Below are 20,877 nucleotides of genomic sequence, written 5' to 3' on the forward strand. Positions count from 1 at the left end.
ATTTAAGGAGTTTAGGAAAATTGCTGTTAACTGGGGAAGCAAAAATAAACCAACTGTGGGCAATGGGAAGATGGCGTCATACAGCATGAGAAAAAAAAAATACAGAAACAAAATGGGAAATAAGGATTAACACAGATATACTGGCATGAATGAATAATCATGATTCCTTCGAAGGTTAAATGACATGGAGACATGTACATGGATGCAGATCTGAAGGTGACTTGTTTGTCATCGTCCCACAGGGCAGAATGAGCAGAACACATTTTCAAGCGGTTAATATGGTTCATGATCAGTACATCAATATTCAATCCATTGAGCAGCTGCTGAGATTTCTGCAGCTGACCCTCATCCTCCTGGGACACTGCTGTCAAGACACATTTTATTCTCAGGCCAAAAGCTATCAAATACATTCCTAAGACATGTTGCCGTGTTTTATATGGCGGCATGTTTCGTCTTTTTATTGAATGTCAGGGACATACTGAACGTAAATGTTTCCAGCTGTTGTTTCATCTGCAGTCGCTATAGGTAGGTACTGCTGCACAAGGCATGCTTTAACTAACTAACTAACGTTTTACAGATTTCTACATCTATTACAAGCTACCCTGGCGTTGTGGCGGAGAGCTGTTCATGAGAGAGGCTGATAAATAATGAAATGTCTCTTCAATGTACTCATAAATGTAGATTTATTTGGGAAATTCCATTTAAAAACCTTCCTTTTTTTCCATTTAGTTTCACAGTAACACCAGTTAATGCATCACAACTGGACGGTGCTGGTTGGCTGAAATCTGTCCAATCAGGTCTTGGTCTTGGTATTTAGCAGGTTTGGATCATCCAAAGTGTTTGCGTTTAGCAGCATGTGCTTCCCTGATGGCTTCCCATATCATCTTCTACAATGCCCGATAGGAATCTGTCTGTTGTGGCAAGATGCTTTGGACATGCCTGCATGAAAAAATTAAGTGATGTTAAAATAAATAAGGCAACTCTGTGCCTCCGATTTAATCATTTTAATCAGAAACAATTAGAAAATTTTCCAAATTCAGCAAATGGAAATAATCAGGCCATAATTAAACGGCAAAAAGGAAAAACAAAAATTTCTTCCTACGCCGTGAAATATTCTCATGGTGGAATCGAAAAACTCTGAGACCTTTAATGCCTTTTCTGTCAGACGTCCTCTTTACTGGGACATGTGCTCGGGTTAATTCTGGCGCACAGTGACTCATTTACTGTACGCCGTGTTTTACAGGACGCAGCCAGGCGAGAGAGGAAGCCCTGCAGCAAAGTTTCGTCTATTAATCACCAGCACCACTCAAGAGGCACGGGATGATTTCTTACCAGCAGAATGTCATTAAAACACTAACTACTATTTAAATTCCTGCTTCTATTATTCATCAAACAGGTGTTGATCTGGAAAGTACAAGGTGGACAGAAATTCTCAGATTGATGTGTAAATCAGTGTTTTTTTTTTTCCTGGGTTTGCCAGCATCTCACAGTAGATATGGATGAGTCATGTATGAGAAATATGTGACTGAGCTCGAGGGGAGCAGAGCTGATCCTGAGTCAGAGCAAATCACAGAGGCAGACGGTGTGGAAATGAAAGGACTCCAGAGCCACGAGAAATGTACACATCAGTGCGAGCAAACACACAAAGGTGCTCTTTCGCTCCGTTCGTGCTCCCCTTTGTGCAACTCTGGTGTTTGAAGGATGAGGAAATGTGAGAAATAAAACTTGTGTCCTTCCAAATGTGCAGCCCAGAGGAGCCTGCCAGTTTGAAGAAAACATGCAATGGGACGAAGAATTACTCACCAACTGGACTTATTATATGCTGCAGTTACGTTTGTGAGACAGTGACAGGACAAGGTTAGTTTCAATCAGACGTGTTGCCTTCAAAATAAAGTCAAACTTCATGTGCAAGTCGATTTTCAGTGATTAAAAGATTAGCTTCTGCACAATGACTCTGCTCCATACAGTCACAAATACCTTAAATGAATCATTTGTGCTCACGTTACTTAATATGAAGTCTCATTATGCGCATGAATTCATGTAACATAGGTTAAATAACGATGTAACCTGGGCCCTTCCTCCACAGCAGGTATACCAATATTGTTGTTAACCCCAAAAAACCCTAAATATTTATAGCATTATTAGTCTAAAATATCAGGGGTTTGCTGCTTGAGTTATTGATCCTACTAGCAAGTATTGCATGTGCATCAATGCCCAATCTTCTCTCCCTGCTCCATTTTTGTCCAAAAAGTATTAAAATACATCAGTGAGCCACACTGTTACCATGAACACACACGCTGCAGTTTATTCTGACCACCCTGCTGCCAGAAATACTCACAGAGCACCAAATGTGGATTAAAACAGCCACAAATGGACAATTTCCTCCTGACTGAGTCACATTTGAGAAAAACTATTTTCGGAAATTAGGGAAAATTTATGAAACAAAGAATTTTGGAGTTGCTTTTAAAGATGGACATCTTCAGCGGGAACCAATGGGCTTGGAGTTGACAGCCACAAAAATATAGAAAAGCACCAGCCTGACTCTTTAAGGTCTTAATTATTTTAGTTTGTACTGCGCTCACACATTTCAAAACAAGGTCATTAGTGGCACAACAGCAACGTCTTGTCCCATCTGACCATGCCTGACTTTGAGAGCACAGATTGCTAATTTGTGAGCGTAGTGTAGGAATTTAAGAGCAATGATTGCTACTGCTGATCACCAAAAAAACAAACAAAAAAACATCCCCTCTGACAGCTGCTGGGCTCTGCAGGAGGAAACATTGTCTATGCAAATACATGTGTTGTTTAGAGTCACACAGTTATATTCCCTTCACATTCATTTCATAACTCTGAGGTATGAAGATGAAAGGGTGAGAGTCCACATATCATAGCATCCCAGCGCCTTCATTAGACCATTAAACAACACTTGGATCCACAGGGGGATCTCTCCAGGTCTTCATCGGGTCCTGTTTGATCTGACAAGGACCCCTGCGTGGATTGAAACGTTGTTTGATGGTCTAATAAATGTGTTGCTGAGGTATTGTGCGGCGTGTGGGCTCCCATTTTTTTTGATCACCTTCAAAAAGATGTGACTGTTGTGCTTTGGCAAGCGGCTGGCAGTCGTGTCAAATCCACACAGGTTTTTTGTTAATGGGCGAAATATGCAAAACCACAGGTATGATTTTTTTTTCTGCATGAATAGCAAGTAGGTTTCAGATGCTTTTGCATAAACACTGCAGCCCCTGCTGAGAAACAGTACTCACAGGGCCCTCCTCTGTTTTCACGCTTTTCTTAAGAATCTCTGTTTACTGTGCTTTCAGATGTCTTTGGTTTTAGTTGGCCATGTTCCTGTTGCACGTCACTCAAACATACTTCTCGTTAGTCCTGAGTCTGGACTGTCGGGAGTCTTGTTGAGACTCGGTCCTTTAATCCTCTTCCTGCCTCTCTCTCCTGTGTTTACTTTAGGTCATCCTCGGCTGTCAGTGAGTATCAGCTGGTGACGAGACGGAGCGTCTCTGTCAAGTCTCTCTTCAATGCCAGGCTCCGTTTGGCATCGCAGGAATGTAGGACAGCCAAGTAACACAAGTCATTTAGCACTCCAGTCAAAGGAGATTGGAAAAAAAAAGAGAATACGTCCACACCTGTCTGAGAGATGAGGCTGAGATGGAAGTAAAACGTCTCTGCTGCCTGAAGACTGGAGGAACGCGTCCACGGCGTCCTGTATTCAGTGCATGTTGAAGGTAGTGAACAACGAGCTCTGATTACTTTTAATTTGACACTGTGCTCTTCCCATAGAATCCATTATTAATGAGTCCTAATGGCCCACAGCAGCACTGAACCTTGTATTGATTAGGTTTTTCTTACCTCTAATCTAATCATAGCGAAGGCTTCCAGAGGGATTTTTTTTTTTTTTTTTGGTCACTTCCATATCTTTTTACATATGTACATGCTGCAGAGGAGCTCAGAGGCAAAGTACGACCTGGAAAACTTGACCAAGAGCGACTGAAAATCTGATTCCCTTCCCAAGGATTTAATCATTCTTCCTCTGAGTCCCTGCAGATGTCGCATGTAAATTATGTAATTTGTGTAACACACATAAATACATTACGTTAAATACACTCTGTGCATGTTTCTGTGTACAGTATATGTGCAAGTGCTTAAGTATGTAGTTATATGTGCATATATGCAGGTGAATACATGTATTTGATAGATTTTTAAGGCCTATCATTTCTTGTTATGACTTACGTACACTTATTATGATAGAAATCATGTTAATAAAATAAAAGAGTTCTAAACAAAAATGAAAAATGAGAAAACGTGTTCATAAAACATGAAAATTATGAGTACTGTGAGTCAGAATTGTGTACCTCAACACCACTAACACCTTCGGGCCTGACCTCACAAATGCTGTTTTGGCTGAGTGGGCACAAATTCCCACAGACACACTCCCAGTGCATGCTGGTCAGGAGTCCACTGACTTCTGGCCTTAAAATGCAGGTCATGAGTCCAATTATGATAATGAGAAACATAGTGACAGACTTGTCGAATGAGATAGTATCTTCTAATTATGTGTAAAGTCTGAATTATTAGAATAAAAACACAGGTTTCATTTACCCACAGGTATTTAATTAAAATCAGTTTGTTGCATTAAAGATGCTCAGTTCAAGGCTTCGGCATCGTGTGGGAGGAAGTTTGGACACTATAAAAAAATCAGGGCGAGTATGAAATCTGAGGTCTGCATTGACGTACACATGTATTTTTTACAGTGATACACGTGTTGATATGCTTCCTGATGACAGTTTGACAATATTTTCATTCACTCTGCGGCTCAGTGTTACTCTGACAAGATGTTCATTTACATGGATCAGTGGAGTTGCTATGGTTATTGCTTATGAGTCACTCAGTGTTGGGAGCTGATCTTATTCTGAATACCGCACAATGAGAAGACACTGAAAATAGAAGAGTGGGAACGCTTGTGTAGGTGTTGAGAGAAACGAGGCAGATTGGTTTGTGCATGCACCATTTGATTATTGAGTGTTCTGAGTTGGAGCCAATGCCAGCTGAAAGTCAACGTTTGAAATCCAGCGGATAGAAACGACGCGTAGAAGTTGATGGTTAAACGTACTGTGATTTATTACTGAAGAGGACAGGTGGATCACAAAAATGAGAGGATCTCCATGACAGTCAGCATGAGCAGATACTACACTTTAAGCCACTCATCTTTGTTTCTTCGTCTGGGAGCAGTCGGCAGCATCCTTTAGTCAGTGGTTGCGAGATGTGGCGGGATATCAGGTACTTCCTCCTTTCGAACCTGACGAAGTACCGGGGTTGGGCTTCCCTGACAAAACCTTTCGCCTGGGATTCGTTGGTTAACGTCTGTGGAACGACTTCAGTCTCACAGAGTTGAGCTGCTGCCGCTGCTGTTAGCTGGGGCCTTGCTCGTCTTCCTGCCTCATCCTCTTCCTCAGCTGCTCACCAATATCAGCCAGAGGATTCATTTTGGCCGACAGGGTCTTAACTGCGTCACTAAACCGGCTGGTCTCTGTCTCCCTGCAATAAAGGCGAAGCACACACACGCTCAGACCTTTAAGGGAGAGGGTCATTTCACCGCTGAATGTGCAGGAAGAAGAAGAAAAGAGTTTGAAAAGCTGCTTACAGGAGTTTGCGTTTCTGTGACTGTTTCATCTGACTGAAATCTGTTGGCTCAGGTCTCTTCACCGGCCTGAAGGGAGGACACGGGACAAAGACAGGGACATGTTCACATGCAGCACACAGGACGTTCCACTTCAACCTACAGGTGTAAAGCTGATGTAATGTTCGTGACCTGCGAGCATGCACAGCATCAAATAAACCACACAGTGTTGTTATCTGTGGATTAGCATGAAATCATCCATCCATTCATGCGTGCTTTTAGTCATGCTTTGCAGTTATATCGGTGACACGATGAGGATTTTATTTCTGCACCAAATAACATCAATGAGAACATGAGATGGTGTAAATCGCAGCGATTCTGATCTCGGCAATAAAGATGATTTTAAATTTTTGCTGGACACAGAAAGAAGCCTTGTGGAAGATGCAGGTTGGCGTCACATGTGGAACCACAGCCATGGTGGGTGGTGCTGCAGCCAGCGCGCCGCTGTCCGCTCCGCTCATCTCTTATTAGCGCAGAGCAGGACCTGCTGAAAACGAGCCCTCTGCTCCAGGCAGGGGGAAACGTTTACGACCACGTTTATGACCACGTGTATAACTACTCCATCGCGCAAATGACGGCTCCGCTGCAGAGCTGGATTGAACTGCAGGCAGGCGTAGCTCCAAAGGGAAGAGAGATAATTGAAAAATTCCATCGTGGAAGGCTGAGCCGGGCAGGATTTATGTTTTCTGTCGGATTGCTGTGATTTTTTTTTTTATTTGGCTTTTGCATCAGATAAGCAGGACTGTCTTTGATGGCTTCTCTGCTGTGCTTTCACTGATGTGATGCCCTTCCTTTATCACGCCATAATTCACAGACTGTACCTTTAAACACACCTGCTTCTGTCTTATCACTGATCGCCACTCCACTGCAGGCTCTGAATTATGAATGTCTTTAAGATGTTTTTCAATGAGAGACCCGTTACTGGATCCTGAATCTGGACAATGAAATACTGGACCTGCCTGAGCGCTGAATAGTCCAGACCGGGTTCAGCTACAGTACGAGCCGCTCTGGCCTGCTTCATTACCCCGGGTCCTGTTCAAGCATTGACAATGAAGCTAATCCGGCTTCCTGAAGGGGATGTGAAATGACTCATTCTGACAGCAGAGACGAGTGTGGACACAAGCCATCGAACCGTCTGACCATTCCCCACGAGCCGTTACGATGGAGGAGCAGGGCCACTGTTGGGAAACCCAAGGGTGTATTCACACCTGTGAAACACTCTAAACTACTGGTCTGACTGGTTTCAAAATTAGGGAAAAAAGTCAAAGACTGACTGCAAGCTGGACTAAAGCTCCCAACAAAACTTGAATAGACTGAAAAGGGCAACGTTTCACCCCTACTGGGTCTTAACATGACTGACCTCCACCTTCAGCAAAACTTGACTGTTTTACTTAATTCCATCACTTTCCCAGTTAGTGTTGGAATTAGTGTGCAGTCTGTAAGTGGGACACATCTCATCTTTCAGTACTCCTCCTCCAGAGCTATGATAAAAACAAGGACGGTTTCTGCGCTTTTTTTACCCAAATAAAATTTGCTGATTAAACATCCGACAACGTGCTACTACCAGTGTGACTCCAGCCAACAGATGGAGGCTCATCAGTCAGTCTGCTGATACTGACGCCGTCACAGCTGCTAAGTCTATGTGTTGGACTCACATTTACTCTTTCTCAAGGACAAAAGAAATGTGATAATTACGGAGCAACACACTTGAAAATTCCTAACAACTGTCATGTTGACACCTGATGCCTGCCAGAGCGGGCGCGTTGGCACTCACGCTTTGTTTTTCCTGCTTTTGCGGCGAGCAGTGGGGGCTGTGGGGGCGGGCGCGATGAGCTGAGAGAGCTCCGGCAGGGCGTCGGCCAGCGGCCTCATGTCTCCCACCACGGGTGTGGCCTGCCTCCGGGCCTCAGCGGCCTGCTGCTCCTTGGCCTGTTTGATGGAGCTGATCTCTGAGAGGAGGCAGAGGAAGAGAGAGAGAGAGAGAGAGAGAGAGAGAGAGAGAGAGAGAGAGAGAGAGAGAGAGGGCGAGTTACATCCAAGCTAAACACCACAACGAGAAGTGAAGCAAGAGTGGATGTCAGTGAAGGGCAAGAGGTCTCCATCTGGTACACAAAGAACTCCACTTCCAGAAAAATGTCAGTCTGAAGCATGTAACAATTTAAAGGTCTGGTGAAATGAGGAACACATTTTCCAGTCTGCTGCTCGTGTTTAACAAAGGCCTGTTCATGTAAAGCCTTTCATCAGGTCCTAAACACACGCACAACGCAATCATATCACAAACATGCAAAGCAAGCAGGCAAAACTTTATTTATTGAGCACATTTTCATTCCAGGTGGACGCACAGAGCGTGAGCAAACACGTGAGTTATAAACATTTAAGAAAATAAAATAATTCAGCAAGCAAATGACTGAGAAAATAAAAGCATGGATGAGTTTTGCAGTGCCTCCCTGGGATAAAAATCATTAAATCCGTTTTAATGATGCTGTTCAGGCTCCAGAATGACACAAAGATTTCTGACCTGTGTCACGCTTTCCAGAGACCGCTGTGACAACTCGGTTCTATCGTTTCACTGTTTAATTGTAAGAAATTACGAGTCAACCAGCTACCACTATCTGTGATACATTCCGACAGAGTGTCAGGAGGGTTCAGATCAGCAGACAGGGAAATATATCACAGCGTGTCATTAGCAATATTATGGCAACACACACAATTATGGTGTTTCTTGATAATTTGGCTCACAAGCAGCAAGTGCAAATTAAATGGGCCTAAAAACTGACCCTTGGGGAACACCACACGAGATGACATTTTATTTTTGGAGCTAAAATTCCCAAGAAACAATCCCAGTCCTGTGTCCTATGATAAAAACCAGCCCAGTGCTAACCCTGATACACCAACCCCCTGTCAAGTCTCCCCAATAAAATATCATCAACAATATTGTCAAATGCCACTCTTTGATCCAGTAATACTCACTTAGAAACTCTACCATTGTCACGATTTATTCTTAAATCATTAATAATGTTGACCAAGGCTGTCTTTGTAGTGTGGTTGAGACGAAAGCCAGAGCAGTAGAAATCTTTGTTGGTTGACAGGTGATTGATTAGCTGCTTGTGGACAATTTTTTTTAATAATTACTGACAATAGATGGGTCTATTTTCTGTTATAATATTAGATATTTTAATGACCATTGATCTACAGTGAGAAGAGCTCCTGAAATGCCTGAGATCAGCAGTAAGCATCAAGGTTTTGACTACATTTCATGACCCTTTGTCCTTTGGTGTGAGTCAACATATGGAAAACATATCTGGTGCCTTTTCACCTGCATCAAAAACAAAGAAAAGCATTGGCTAATGTGCAAACTGTTTACACTCACAGGCTTCAATCCTCAAATACAGGCAAGAGTCTCGAAAACTCCCCTCTGGTCAAACTGTACTGTCCCGACCCAGAGTCCATGATCTGAAAAAGCTAATATTTCATTCTAATTTTCTTCCAATTCCTGAAAACTGTCAGCCATGGAGCAGCTCTTGGGTTTCAGCAAGATTGAGTCGCACGGCCATTAGCACCTAATTATACGCCTGAACAGGATATGTGTTGTGTTACCCAGGAATTGATTGGCTCAGCAGAAGGGTACGGTTACAGGCCTGATCGTCATTATGGGAGATGATGGCGGCAGCGATGATGTTGGCGGCGTTGAGGAGAGGAGTTATAATTACAGAGAGACTCAAAGTTGGACCGTCAGCCAAAAAGCCCCAAAACTCGGTGACTTACTCGTCGGCCAGAAAAGTGTTGAATAACTGGCGAAGATACCAGTAGTCATCATTCACAATGACAATCAAGGCTGCAGCTTCAAAAGCAGGTCAAACGAATCTTTATTCGAAGCTTTCATGTCAACAATACGATGACGGTGGTGTGAGCTGAAGTCTCTGATTGCTTCACACATATACTGGAAAACCTGTGATGATGTCCTGTTTTCTTCTGCTAGCTAATCAATGAGCTGCCAGCTAGAACATGCTAGCTTGACAGCTGTGAGTATGGTCAGCGGTGACGATACGCCGCCTTCCCTGAGCTGACGGACTCTTGTTCAGCAGCTCACCGGTGGCTTTGGAGAGAGGCACGGGGATGAGATTTTAGGTTTGTATACTTTAAAAAAGTCGAGCTTACTCATGCTGGTCTCTCCAACGTTACCATCTCCAGCTTTAAGGCTGCACCTCTTCTTTCCATTATCCCCATTTGTGCATACAGTCATCACAGCTTCACTGCCACAATGATAAATAATCCATCAACCCATTATTTAAATATATCCCACAGCTGGTGTCAAGTTTTTCTCTATATACTGCCAATCACCTGATACTCATGGGAAGAAATGTAAATCTCCTGAAAATGTCTTTCCTACTGCCAGACTCAGCAGCAGGCTCTGAACTGGGACAATGAGGGGGAAATCTGAATGGAAAGCTAAATACACAAGACCAGTGTCGGGTAACATTACTTTTAAAATGAATGAATTACATTAGAAATTCCTGCCATTAAAAAGTAAATCATCGTGTTACACCATGGCCTTGAAAAGTAACTTTTTAGAGTGTGTTTGCGCTCCCAAAAATGAAAACTCCGTTGCAATTCCTTGCAAATGTTGGTTATAATGTACAGAGCACATATATATCCACCTTTGAATGTAGTGACTGTTGGTTTCAAGTCAACTTAAGCACACATAGAAGGATACAAATGGATTTTTAAATTTGTTTTTTGGCATTTATTGTTAAATAGGTGAACAATATGATGCGATCCAAGAGGGTTAAAAAGGTATTTTTAATGTAATACCATTAAGTAAATGCTGATATGGTAAAGTGTGAACAATGTCTACCACTCTGTTCTAACCTGTATCAGTCCATTACAGTATGTGTGCATTCCTACTTAAGTGCTGAGTGTTGATATAAACTCACTGTTGAGCCATCGCTCCCTCCTCTCCTTCATCTTCTCTTTCTTTGACTTGACTTTCTTCTCTTCTGGGCCTGTGAAAACACACACACACACACACACACACACACATATATACATAGTTACGTGACAGCACACATCAAACCCGGCTGGGCTCCACTCAGCAGAGGGAGAAGCTTCTAATTAAACATGAAGAGAGGCAAATTCATAAATGTGTTAAAGATACATCAAAGGTGGCGAGGGAATGACTTGGCTGCAAGCTGCAGCAAGCCTCCACCCTCTCCACCCCCTCCCTGAGTGACAGCAGTGAGAGACTGCATCACAACACGCTCAGGTTTTGTGACCAATGAGACCTGAGGAGCATTTCCCGCTTCACTTTTAAGCCTTCATGGACGAGGCGTCCTCAAAGTGCTGTGGATGAAATCCCAGTGGCGAGTGAGCTCGCATGTCAACAGAGCCATCTCCATGATAACGGAGCAAATTGAATCTGCTGATGAAGAAGTGGACATCGAGACAAGGTCAGAACGAAGCTTCAAGCTTAAAATATTAGCACTTACTTTAAAATCTTTGTGAGTGTCTCAAGTTTCATTGATTTTAAGCATTTCTGTGTTCAAAAACAAATATAAACATTCTTCTTTACTGAGTCAATAAAGCGATGCAGCAAATTTGGATCTTCCACCACTTGCCAGAGCTTTTGCACATGACAGGACAGAGTGTTTACCAGAAACTTGGCAGCATGGCTGTGAAGTTAAGACCGACTTCCCGTCACCTCTAACTTTCTCTGTGCTCACTCGTTTCATCTGTCAGTGCAGACGAATGTGCAGCTGCTGTCATTAACCTGGATTTATGTTTTGTCAGACGACCTCCCAGTGAGAAAATGATGATTTTATCATTGCAGCACAGCAGCGGGGGAATGACTGCTGCTGAACTCGTAGTGTTTATGGGCCACGTTGGTTGATGAACTGCGTTAAAACACAGTGACGGTGACCACAGACAGCAGGAGAAGGAGACCCCAGCTCAGTATCGGCACCTATTACACACACAGACTACAACCAATTATTCATCCCATCATCTGACGGGCTAAATAATGGATTTAATAATGAGAATACACCAAAAGTTCCTTTCCAAAATGGAAAAGAAATGGAAAACTTAGAGCCGGTCGCACCAGTCGTATCTGTGTCCCCCCCCTTTGTGGGAAGAACATCCCGCGGCTGGAAGGGAAAGTCATTTTATCAGCAAAGCCACCTTGAGGTTCCCTGTGGTCAGGACATCCTCGGGTGCAAGAGAAGCCTGGGTGGCACAGATACACTGTGACAATCTGTGTGTGTGTGTGTGTGTGAGTGAAATACAGTGAAATGAATACAATACTATTCTGCTCCAAATCTCACAGTGCTCCAGCTGTATACTATAAACTACTGACATCTAATTCTAAGTTTTAAGAAAGATAAAAAGTAGCAGTTGTTGGAAATGACACAGGGGTGAAAGATATATGCACGGTGGAATGGAGCGCCACTCAGTCTTCACTTCCCTGTCTGCTCTTCATCACAGTAACGCTGACAGATGATGGTGATCACATCATAAAACAACATGGCTGGTGTGAGGATGTGACAAAACACACACCAACAGCTAAGAGTGGGGGTGGGGTGGGGGGGCAAATCTGATGGGGAATGAGGAAAATGGAAAATAACACACCAAGAACAACATCGGCGACTGGGCTTTTCTCTTATCTGCTCTGAAACACCCATGACGGTGTTTTTCCGACTGTACGACTTCCTGCTTGTGCCTTTGTCCCCTGAGTTTAGTGATACTAATGGTACAAATATCAGGCAGGGTACAAAACAGGAAGTGATGCTTTTTACCTTCGTAATGCGGAAGGCGTCTCTGATTTCTGCCCTCCATCTCACCCTCTCTCGCTCAATACTGGACCAATTTCAAAAAACTGTTGTCCCCATTAGTTGCTTACACACAAAAGCACGGGGAAATAGGGTCCATCATCACAGATAATATTTGACTGGTCTCCGTCTGTCTGGGACACTGCAAACGTCCAGGACATGCGGACCAGCACCAATGGAAACTCTGCACACGAGCTCACACTCACTGAGTGAAAATGTAATGCAGGTCAGGCTGATATAAGGGAACACTTCAACGACATGGTGCAGAACGCAGAATCAATGACACTTTGGATTCCATCAGTAAATAAAGAACTACTTGAGGACTAATGGTACTTGAAATGATCTGATACTGTTAATCCGAGGGTTTAGATCATGAAACAAAACAGTCCCTGCACAATGCACTGCAGCCATTGGCTCTGTGTGCGAACAGATGGACGATCGATGAGCCTTTCCCTCAATGAAGCGCTGGATTGCAATGGTGTGATCCAGAGGCCTGAAAGCAATGACTGTAATTAACAATGCAGTAAAGACCTTGACCACCATTTCTGAGAATGGCCCGAGGGTGAGAGCATACACTACAATTAGGATGATATATTGGTTTGCTGATATATGTGGGTCAATATTGGCCTTTTGTTGAAAACGACATATTGGCAGGGTCACCTCTGACATGGTGGGTTTGATTATATATTCATTATAGACAGAGCGAGAGCACATGACAGCATGTGCACTGGAGTTTTAAGCATGAAAAATGGAAATTACACCATTTTAATCTCAAACTACCAGCCTTCATAAAGCACATCCATTTAATCTGCTATTTTCCTATCTACTCCAGAAAACCTGACATTTAATCTGACATTTACTGCAAAGTCAAACATTCTCTGCTCAAAATACATCGACATGACGCCACATCAGCTGTATCTGAATGTTATCCGTACGTAAAAATACTCTCAAACCATCAAAACGGAAGAATTTGCAAGGCATTTTCGAAACAAACATCTCTCTTAGGTGCTTTGTAGTTCACTTTACCTCAGCATTGAGTGCTGTGTAAACTAAAGGATGCCATGCCGTGCCTGGCCTTGTTTCTATCAATTGATTTGCGTCAGCTCCAGCTCAGAGGAGTTCAAAAGGTCAGAGGCAACAGACAAGTCACGTGTCACTTCAATGTGCACAGCAGGGTGCGACGAGTCCTGCCCTGTCCTGTCCCAGCAGCAGCAGCAGCAGCAGCAGCAGCAGCAGCAGCAGCAGAATGGCTGTGTGCTGGCCTATTGATCCCAAATATCCCAAATTCAGGCATGAGGACGAGAGCAGCAGCTGGAATATTTTCTGATATCATCTAAATGTCTACAGTCTTTATGTCAGTCTACTGTAAGCAAGAAATACATACCAGACTAGCAACATATCAGACGTTCACTGTTCACATGTCCACTGCAATGTTCAGATTTTGTTGAATTAGAGATAAGTTAGTATTAGTCTCCTCATACTTAAGGAGGCTAAAAAAAACAGTGTTGCATGTATGTCTAATGGTTAAGGCTGGCGTTTGTGTTGTCATCAACAATACCATGAAATCATCCAAACCTTTCAAAATACAGTACAAACATTTCATCGCAGTGTCAAAAGCTGGTCACTGTAGTTTTTAATCAAACGTTATTTGTTTTGAACAGCAGATTAACCCACATTTGGTGCTCCAGTGAGTATCTGGGACAGGAGAGTGTAAGCGGCGAAACAAAGTATAATGCATGTGTGTTCATGGTAATCAGTGATGTGTTTTTAATGCTAAAACATGTATTATGGCCCAGACTTTCTAACAGGGCTATAAGTTTATAAATTCAGTTTCACAGAGGCGGCTGCATTCAGTGTTAGCGGACATGACTGACAGCATGTCTAGACGGGATGTTCGATCAAAGGATGAACTTGGCCAGAAAACCCCAGACAGTCTTATCAAAGTACAAGATTAAAGATAAATTCAGCTTTTTCCAACCTTGATCTTGTTTTTGTAATTCGAGGCAACGTTCCTGTCAGTGAAGACAACATTACTCATCAGCTAATAAGAACCACACAGATTGTAAAGACCAGCTACCAAGCTGCATGACAGACTGAGAAATGGCTCCAAATGAGTCGACTTCCACAAACAACTCTGAAACTTCGTGAGAAACAGCTGCTCCGAGCCGGCACAGCCACAGCTTCTGAGCTGACTAAAAATGGCATCAGGGATTCATCGCTTGGTGCTGATTGGTTGAGCCAAAACAAAACTACGGGGTAAGAATAACAGGAAGTAACAAGAATTACAGGCTACAGCCATGCTAGCAGCTTTGTGAGACCTTTGAGCTAAATGTTAACATCAGCATGCTAACATGCTCACGATAACAGCGTATGTGTCGAATGTTTACAATGGTTACCATGTTCAACATCTTAGTTCAGTGTGTTAGCATGCTAGCATTTGCTAATTAGCACTAGCACACAGCTGAATGCTGTTAGTTCTGCAGATATTTGGTCATAACTCAACTTTTGTCCTGATGATGTTGGTAGAAAGTCAGTAGACTTCATCCACTGCAGATCATGGATGTACCAAATATCTTGGCAATCAACCCAATAGTTGAGGAACTGGAACAAAGTGGTGAACTGACTGACCCACCAACATTTCATCAGTGGAGCGATGATGCTGAACACTTGGAGATGAACCAAGTTTGTCAACAAAAGAACTCCAAAAAAAAAAAACACTCAGGTTTGTTGAGAACCAAATTTTCTGTTAATGAGCTTCAATGTCCAACGCTTCAACAAAATATCCAATTAAAATCCGAACACTGAGAGTTGAATTCAGTGTGTGAATTGTGCTGTGTACATATTCCATCTGCTGGGGTGTCAGTGGATGCTGTTCAGACAGGCACATTATCTCCCACAGTCTACACACTCAAGAGATCCTGGCAGGCCTTTATCTGCCACCGCAGTGCTAAACAACAGAAGTGTTTCTGCTGCCGCTGCAGCAGGAAAACAGGCAAAGATAGGCATCTGCTGCTGACTACAAATGCGGGTTGAGGTGGAGAAATCTAATCTCTCGTGAGTGGGTGGGGGGTGTCTATTGTGTTTATGGAGGGGGGGGGAAACGGGGAGGTGCTTTACCACCACTCCGATCCCACTGGGGGCATCGTCTTCCCGCTGGTAGATGAAATTGATAGCTGTGATTACGGCTGGCTGGAGGCTACACCTTCACCTACCCAGACCACATCCACAGACTGTACATCCTGCTCAGACTCTTCACCTTCCTGCACCTTCTGGCCTGGACTGACAGCTTGGCTCGAATGGGTGGGGGTAGGCACATGAAGAAGACGAAGAAGTTTATAGACAGGCAGAGAAGTGAGTACTATCGAACAGTCTAAGGTCAGTAAATGGAGATGGAGAGATGACAAGAAACTGAGAGGAAACTGGGCCGGGCTTTACGCTTACATTTATTCTTAATGATGGAGAGAAAACTGGACCAGAACCAGGTGTTATTTTAAATGAAACAAACGAAGTATGAAAGTGCTATAAAATAAAAGAAAAATTCTGTTTCGTTTCTATTGTGACATGTAATCCAAATTTAGATATTAATATAATCATAAATAATAATACTTATGAGAGATCATAATGTCCCTTTGATTGACTGGTGTCCTTTGCTTGGTTAGCGCTCGATGGTTGTTTGGAAAAAAAAAAATATCAGGGTCTGAGCCAATCACAGGCAGAATAGGGGTGGGTCTTCGTGGAATATAGACGGGCAAAAAAATAACACAGGGAAGCAGAATAATGGATCGTCAGAACAATTTCACGGCACCCAGTGAGGACCAGTGTCTCTGACAATGAAATATGACTGCAGAGTCGTTTCCTAATAAGGTGTGAATGTCATGACTTTTCTGTTTCAGGGAGGTGTGAAGCTGTACTGCTGCTCGCTTTAGCCAATAACAAGCCTTCTGTCTGCCTATATGCCTTCACGGTCAAACGAACATGCGAGAAAAAGAATTCACGCATTTACAGTTCAGCCCACGACACAGATCAATAGATGTACAGTGTCTCAGTGAAACCTCCTGCTGGGCTGGCGTTCGAACTACAAACTCAAAGTTTGACCATTTCAGTTCTAAACCGTTCCACCACCCTGACCAAAGGACCCCAAACTATCTGGTTTCTCACCCAGAAACTCGCTCCATCTCTCCAGCATCGCTGAGTTTCACACGCAGATCACCATTACTTCCATTGCATGCTCTGATGCTCTGATGCACGCAGTCGCGTTATAATGATGCAAGTAAACATGACAGCTCTGCAAGGGCAAATTGGCCCATCAGCCTTGTACCAAACAGGGGGGAAAACAACAGAGACGGGTAAAACACAAAACACACAGAAACACCGAGAACACGGGAGAGCTGACAGGTAGACGTATGTGATATAATCGAAACTCTGATTTTTCAGTGTCCGGTCTAATAGCTGATGAAGATGCAGGAGGGGAGCAGAAAAAAGGGCCATGAGATGAGAGGAGAAAGATGTGGAGGGTAGAGGACGAGGAAGAGGAGAGGAGGGATGTGGGCAGGCAGGCGGTCTGTAGGGAGCTGACCTCAGAATAAAGAAAGCCGGGGTCTTCCCTCCAGGGTCTGGTAGTGATTCGATACCTCTAATGAGACTGCAGGCTGAGCGCTTTGTCAAAAGACCGTGGGGCCTGTCTGATCAACTTCCACAGTCAGGAATTTACACTAAAGGCTCAGGATGACATATCCTGGCCTTTTATTATAAATATGACCTCTGGTACAAACCGCTGTGGTCCCCTTGTGAATAACGATAACTGCAACCTGACTGTGGAGCATATAACAAAGGACCCCAAACCCCTGGTAAATATTCGTGTCAGCAGGCGGCGTCAGGATGTGTTTTGAGGTTTGTTCACCATAGAATCGAATCCTGTTGCGTCTTCAGTCTTTGCATCCACATTTCCCTCACTTGTGTCTTTTTCCTGCATCTTAGTCTCTCTAAGTGGCAGCAATTTAACAACCGTTTAATAATTTCGAAGCATTTATCAAGATAGAAATTATTTAAAAAGCAGATTTCAAGGCCATGACTGACATGCAGAATGGAAATAGGATAGAATTAAATGGCTGTCAGACAGAAAAGAAAAACACTACAGCAGCGTTGGAAAGCACCTGCAATGCAAACTTTTATTTATTTCATTACGATAAAGTGACCGATTAAAAATCCAAAACATTGGTTCAAAAATTGACTCATTGCAATTTACAACGAATCATATCCTGTTTCAGTTATCAGGAGCTCATCAGAGTGAGATATTAGAAGAAGAGTGGCCTTAAACTGAGGCAGTACCAGCCTCAGTGTCTTCCAATTGAAGCAAGGAAACACTGATGCAGCTAAACCTTGATTTCATGCATGAGCTAAATTTATACCGCGCCTGCTCTATAAATAGCAGCAGGCCGTTGTCTGGTGAGGCTTCATGCAGCACAGCGTGCTTAGCAACTAGGCCCACATCCATCATTCCCTTCTTCAGACACATCCCCAGTCACAGAGAGCTGCTACCGCTGCCCTTCATCCATTTGATTATCTTATTTTTTTTTGTTCTTCAGCAGTTCTGCTCAGATTTCTATGCCAGCCTTTTGAAGCTGCTGCTCCAAAGCTGGAAGGAGATGTTCCAGCAGTCTTAATTAGTGCCACAGAAATCCCCCCAAAAAGCCTTTACTGTAGTCTGCTGTGGTGCTGCTGGAGCATGGAGAGGACAAGTGTAAGTCTTATGCGCCATCTAGTGGCCAGAGAAAGCAATGCCACAAGGCGACGCAACTGTGTCACGACTCCACTCTGGAAGAGCCTTTTCAGCATCATTTCTGAGTACAACATAATTAAAATCAACAGATTTCTTGTGGAACAACTGAAAAAGGGGATATACAGAACTTAAGTATCTATTGTCCCATGAGAAAAATGTTTTATAGAAAAAACATTTATATTCTAGAAAGTCAGGAACCAAAAACTCTCATGGTTGTATTGTTTCCTCACTGGTGGTGATACTGAAACTAAGGTGTGTCGCAGACCTGCATCTTGCTGGATGAACCGAGCGGTCTGAAAGAGATCCACGCTCAGTTGCTGGCAGACTGTTGAGAGAAGCTCACGACCAAATGTATAACTCATGACATCGACCCAGTCAGCTCCCAGTTTGTGAATACAAGACAAGCTACATGAGCTATAACAGGAACATAAAGCAGAATGCTGATAACCTCGTTAAGGACTCTTCTTCCTTCAGGGAGAACGTGCGGTTTACCAGAAGAATACCCATGAGCGTCAGCACCGCGACACAGATGATGCCATGCAGAAAAAAAAATAAATAAATAAAAATCAATGATTTGAGCAAGATCCCAGACCATGGACAAGATCATGGACAAGATTAAAGATCTGACAAATGACAATCTGTAACTGTGATTCCAGGCTGCATCAGACCAACCACTGCCTGGACATCCTCACCCAGAGGCCCGGGTGCAGGCTGTGCCTTTTCCAGACCGACACCAGCCTCATGCTGCAGAAAAGGGACCTGACAAAAATGACATCTGGACTTCACCCAACATATCAGCGCTGCCAGCAGGACACATAGCTGCACAGGCATCTGTTGAGTCTGGAGGACAGACTGGTTGCTCCCGCCCTGAAGATACAGCAGAAGTGCAACAACGTGCACCAGAGTTTTCCTGCCCATGCACAACCCCACTGTGGTTATTCCCAACAAGGCCAGGCTCTGCAGGGGGCCGGGCCCCTCCAGCCAGCACTCCTTCCTGCAGCAGAGTACATTAGCGCTCTGCTGCAGCCCTGTGGTATTTTCCATTTGGTGCTGCAAAATTGAATCAAGTATAAAAACCTTTGCTTTTCAGAGCTACAGTACATAGTGAGCTTCAACTCACTGTTTCGCTGTTCGGCCCGCTCTCATCACTCTTGTAGCATCATTTTCGACAGCAACAGATAGCAGTTTCCAACTAAATGCTAAGGTAAATCCACTGTACTGAACACACTGTACACATTGCTCCTGTGACAGATGGCTGCAGTCATGATGTCTGTCCCCCTTTAACAGTCCCCACAAACACAAAGTCACAATAAGCACTGGACATAATGAGGAGCTAACAGACTAAATATCTAAATATCTAACTATCTTCCAGCTACACTTACCTTTCTGAGCAGGTACAGGTACATCAGGAGGTTTCTCAAACGTCAGTGTTTGGACCAGGGCCTCTTGAGATATCTTAGTGCCAGCAAAGACCCCAGCGGGGAAGGAGCTCTCTGCCAGAACCTGAGGAGGGTACATCAGGACTATCAAGACTATCAAAGCAAAAATCCATCGTTTTCATCCTGTAACTTAAGACCTCTAAATTAAGTACGAGCTGTTTTGGTTACATTTGGAGTTTTAGACCTTCAAAATAAAACTCTAATTTTACAGAATGACCCTGAAATCAACGTGCCGCTTGTTCACCTCTCGTTCAATCACGTCGACGTTATTTATTCATTATAACACACCTGTTTAACGTTTTTCGACGCGTCACTCTTCTTGTCCAGAAGTGGAGGACCGATTGTGTGTGGTCCCAACGCAGGAGGCTTCACTAAACTCTGAGATAACACAGAGTCCGAGGGCTGTGTGAGGCTGCTTGGCCTGTCAAGCTTCACTGCCTGCTGGTGAATCTTCTGACGGACATGTTTTATTTTTCCCACCATGTTAATAAAGCCTAGAGAACTTTATATTGAACTCAAGCTAATGTGTTTCATACAGCCACTCGTTTTGATGCTCCCCGGTGTCGATGGCGTGTGACGTTATCAAGTTCGCTATACTGCGATCGGAAGTTACGTGTTTCGGCTTCAAATTAAATGACACATTTCTTCATTTTGCTCCTTTCAACGATTGTTTTGCCTGTGGTACCTGTGGTTTTATTATACATATTCACTCGAGAGGAGTCACATCTCTGCGTCATTCATTGTCTTTCTTTGCTTGCTCTTTTCGGCACCACGTGTATGTATGACAGCTTAAACGAGGCTAGCATGGCTAGCAAACTAACTTAAATCAAGGCTATTCTGAGAATTTGAGAAAAACTGCTGGCAAGTTACTTAAAGCACTTACTGTCCTACTAATGTACTCAATTTATTTTTAGTTTTGACTTTTGTATTACCTTTAACACCTGTACAGAGCACAACAATACGTTGATAAAAGTTTTAGTCTGAAAGTATATACCAGAAGTCCATTTCTCTTACATGTTGTCTACTCCGGGTAGCTTGACATTGTTGACATGACAAGCGTGAGTGGTGTCCTGGGTTAGTGGATCGGTGGGAAAAGGCGCAGAACGAACGTTCCGCAAGCTTTTCATCGTCATTTCCGCTGTCAGA

At 43.5% G+C, this 20,877-nt stretch overlaps 1 protein-coding gene across 1 annotated transcript; it reads right to left on the minus strand.

Moving 5' to 3' along the window:
- Nucleotides 1–5,109: 5,109 nt before the first annotated feature.
- Nucleotides 5,110–20,315, minus strand: slx9 (SLX9 ribosome biogenesis factor). Its single transcript, XM_076723042.1, has 6 exons — nucleotides 20,020–20,315; nucleotides 19,675–19,795; nucleotides 10,627–10,695; nucleotides 7,467–7,641; nucleotides 5,657–5,722; nucleotides 5,110–5,550 (listed from the first exon to the last, which is right to left on the minus strand). Exons 1-6 carry the CDS (start codon nucleotides 20,212–20,214, stop codon nucleotides 5,424–5,426), a joined length of 753 nt encoding a protein of 250 aa, XP_076579157.1. The 5' UTR covers nucleotides 20,215–20,315; the 3' UTR covers nucleotides 5,110–5,423.
- Between the last annotated feature and the right edge of the window lie 562 nt (nucleotides 20,316–20,877).

The sequence above is a fragment of the Chaetodon auriga genome, chromosome 23 (assembly GCF_051107435.1).
Source record: "Chaetodon auriga isolate fChaAug3 chromosome 23, fChaAug3.hap1, whole genome shotgun sequence".
Lineage (NCBI taxonomy): Eukaryota > Metazoa > Chordata > Actinopteri > Chaetodontiformes > Chaetodontidae > Chaetodon > Chaetodon auriga.

What these genes read in the sequence shown, in the direction of transcription:
- slx9 (XM_076723042.1), bottom strand. Translation starts at nt 20,214, where the DNA reads ATGGTGGGAAAAATAAAACATGTCCGTCAGAAGATTCACCAGCAGGCA. An exon ending in ACCTGTACCTGCTCAGAAAG is followed by an intron (nt 10,696 to 19,674) that starts GTAAGTGTAGCT and finishes GTGTTTTCACAG; the next exon opens with GCCCAGAAGAGAAGAAAGTC. An exon ending in AAAAGCAGGAAAAACAAAGC is followed by an intron (nt 5,723 to 7,466) that starts GTGAGTGCCAAC and finishes TCCTCCCTTCAG; the next exon opens with GCCGGTGAAGAGACCTGAGC.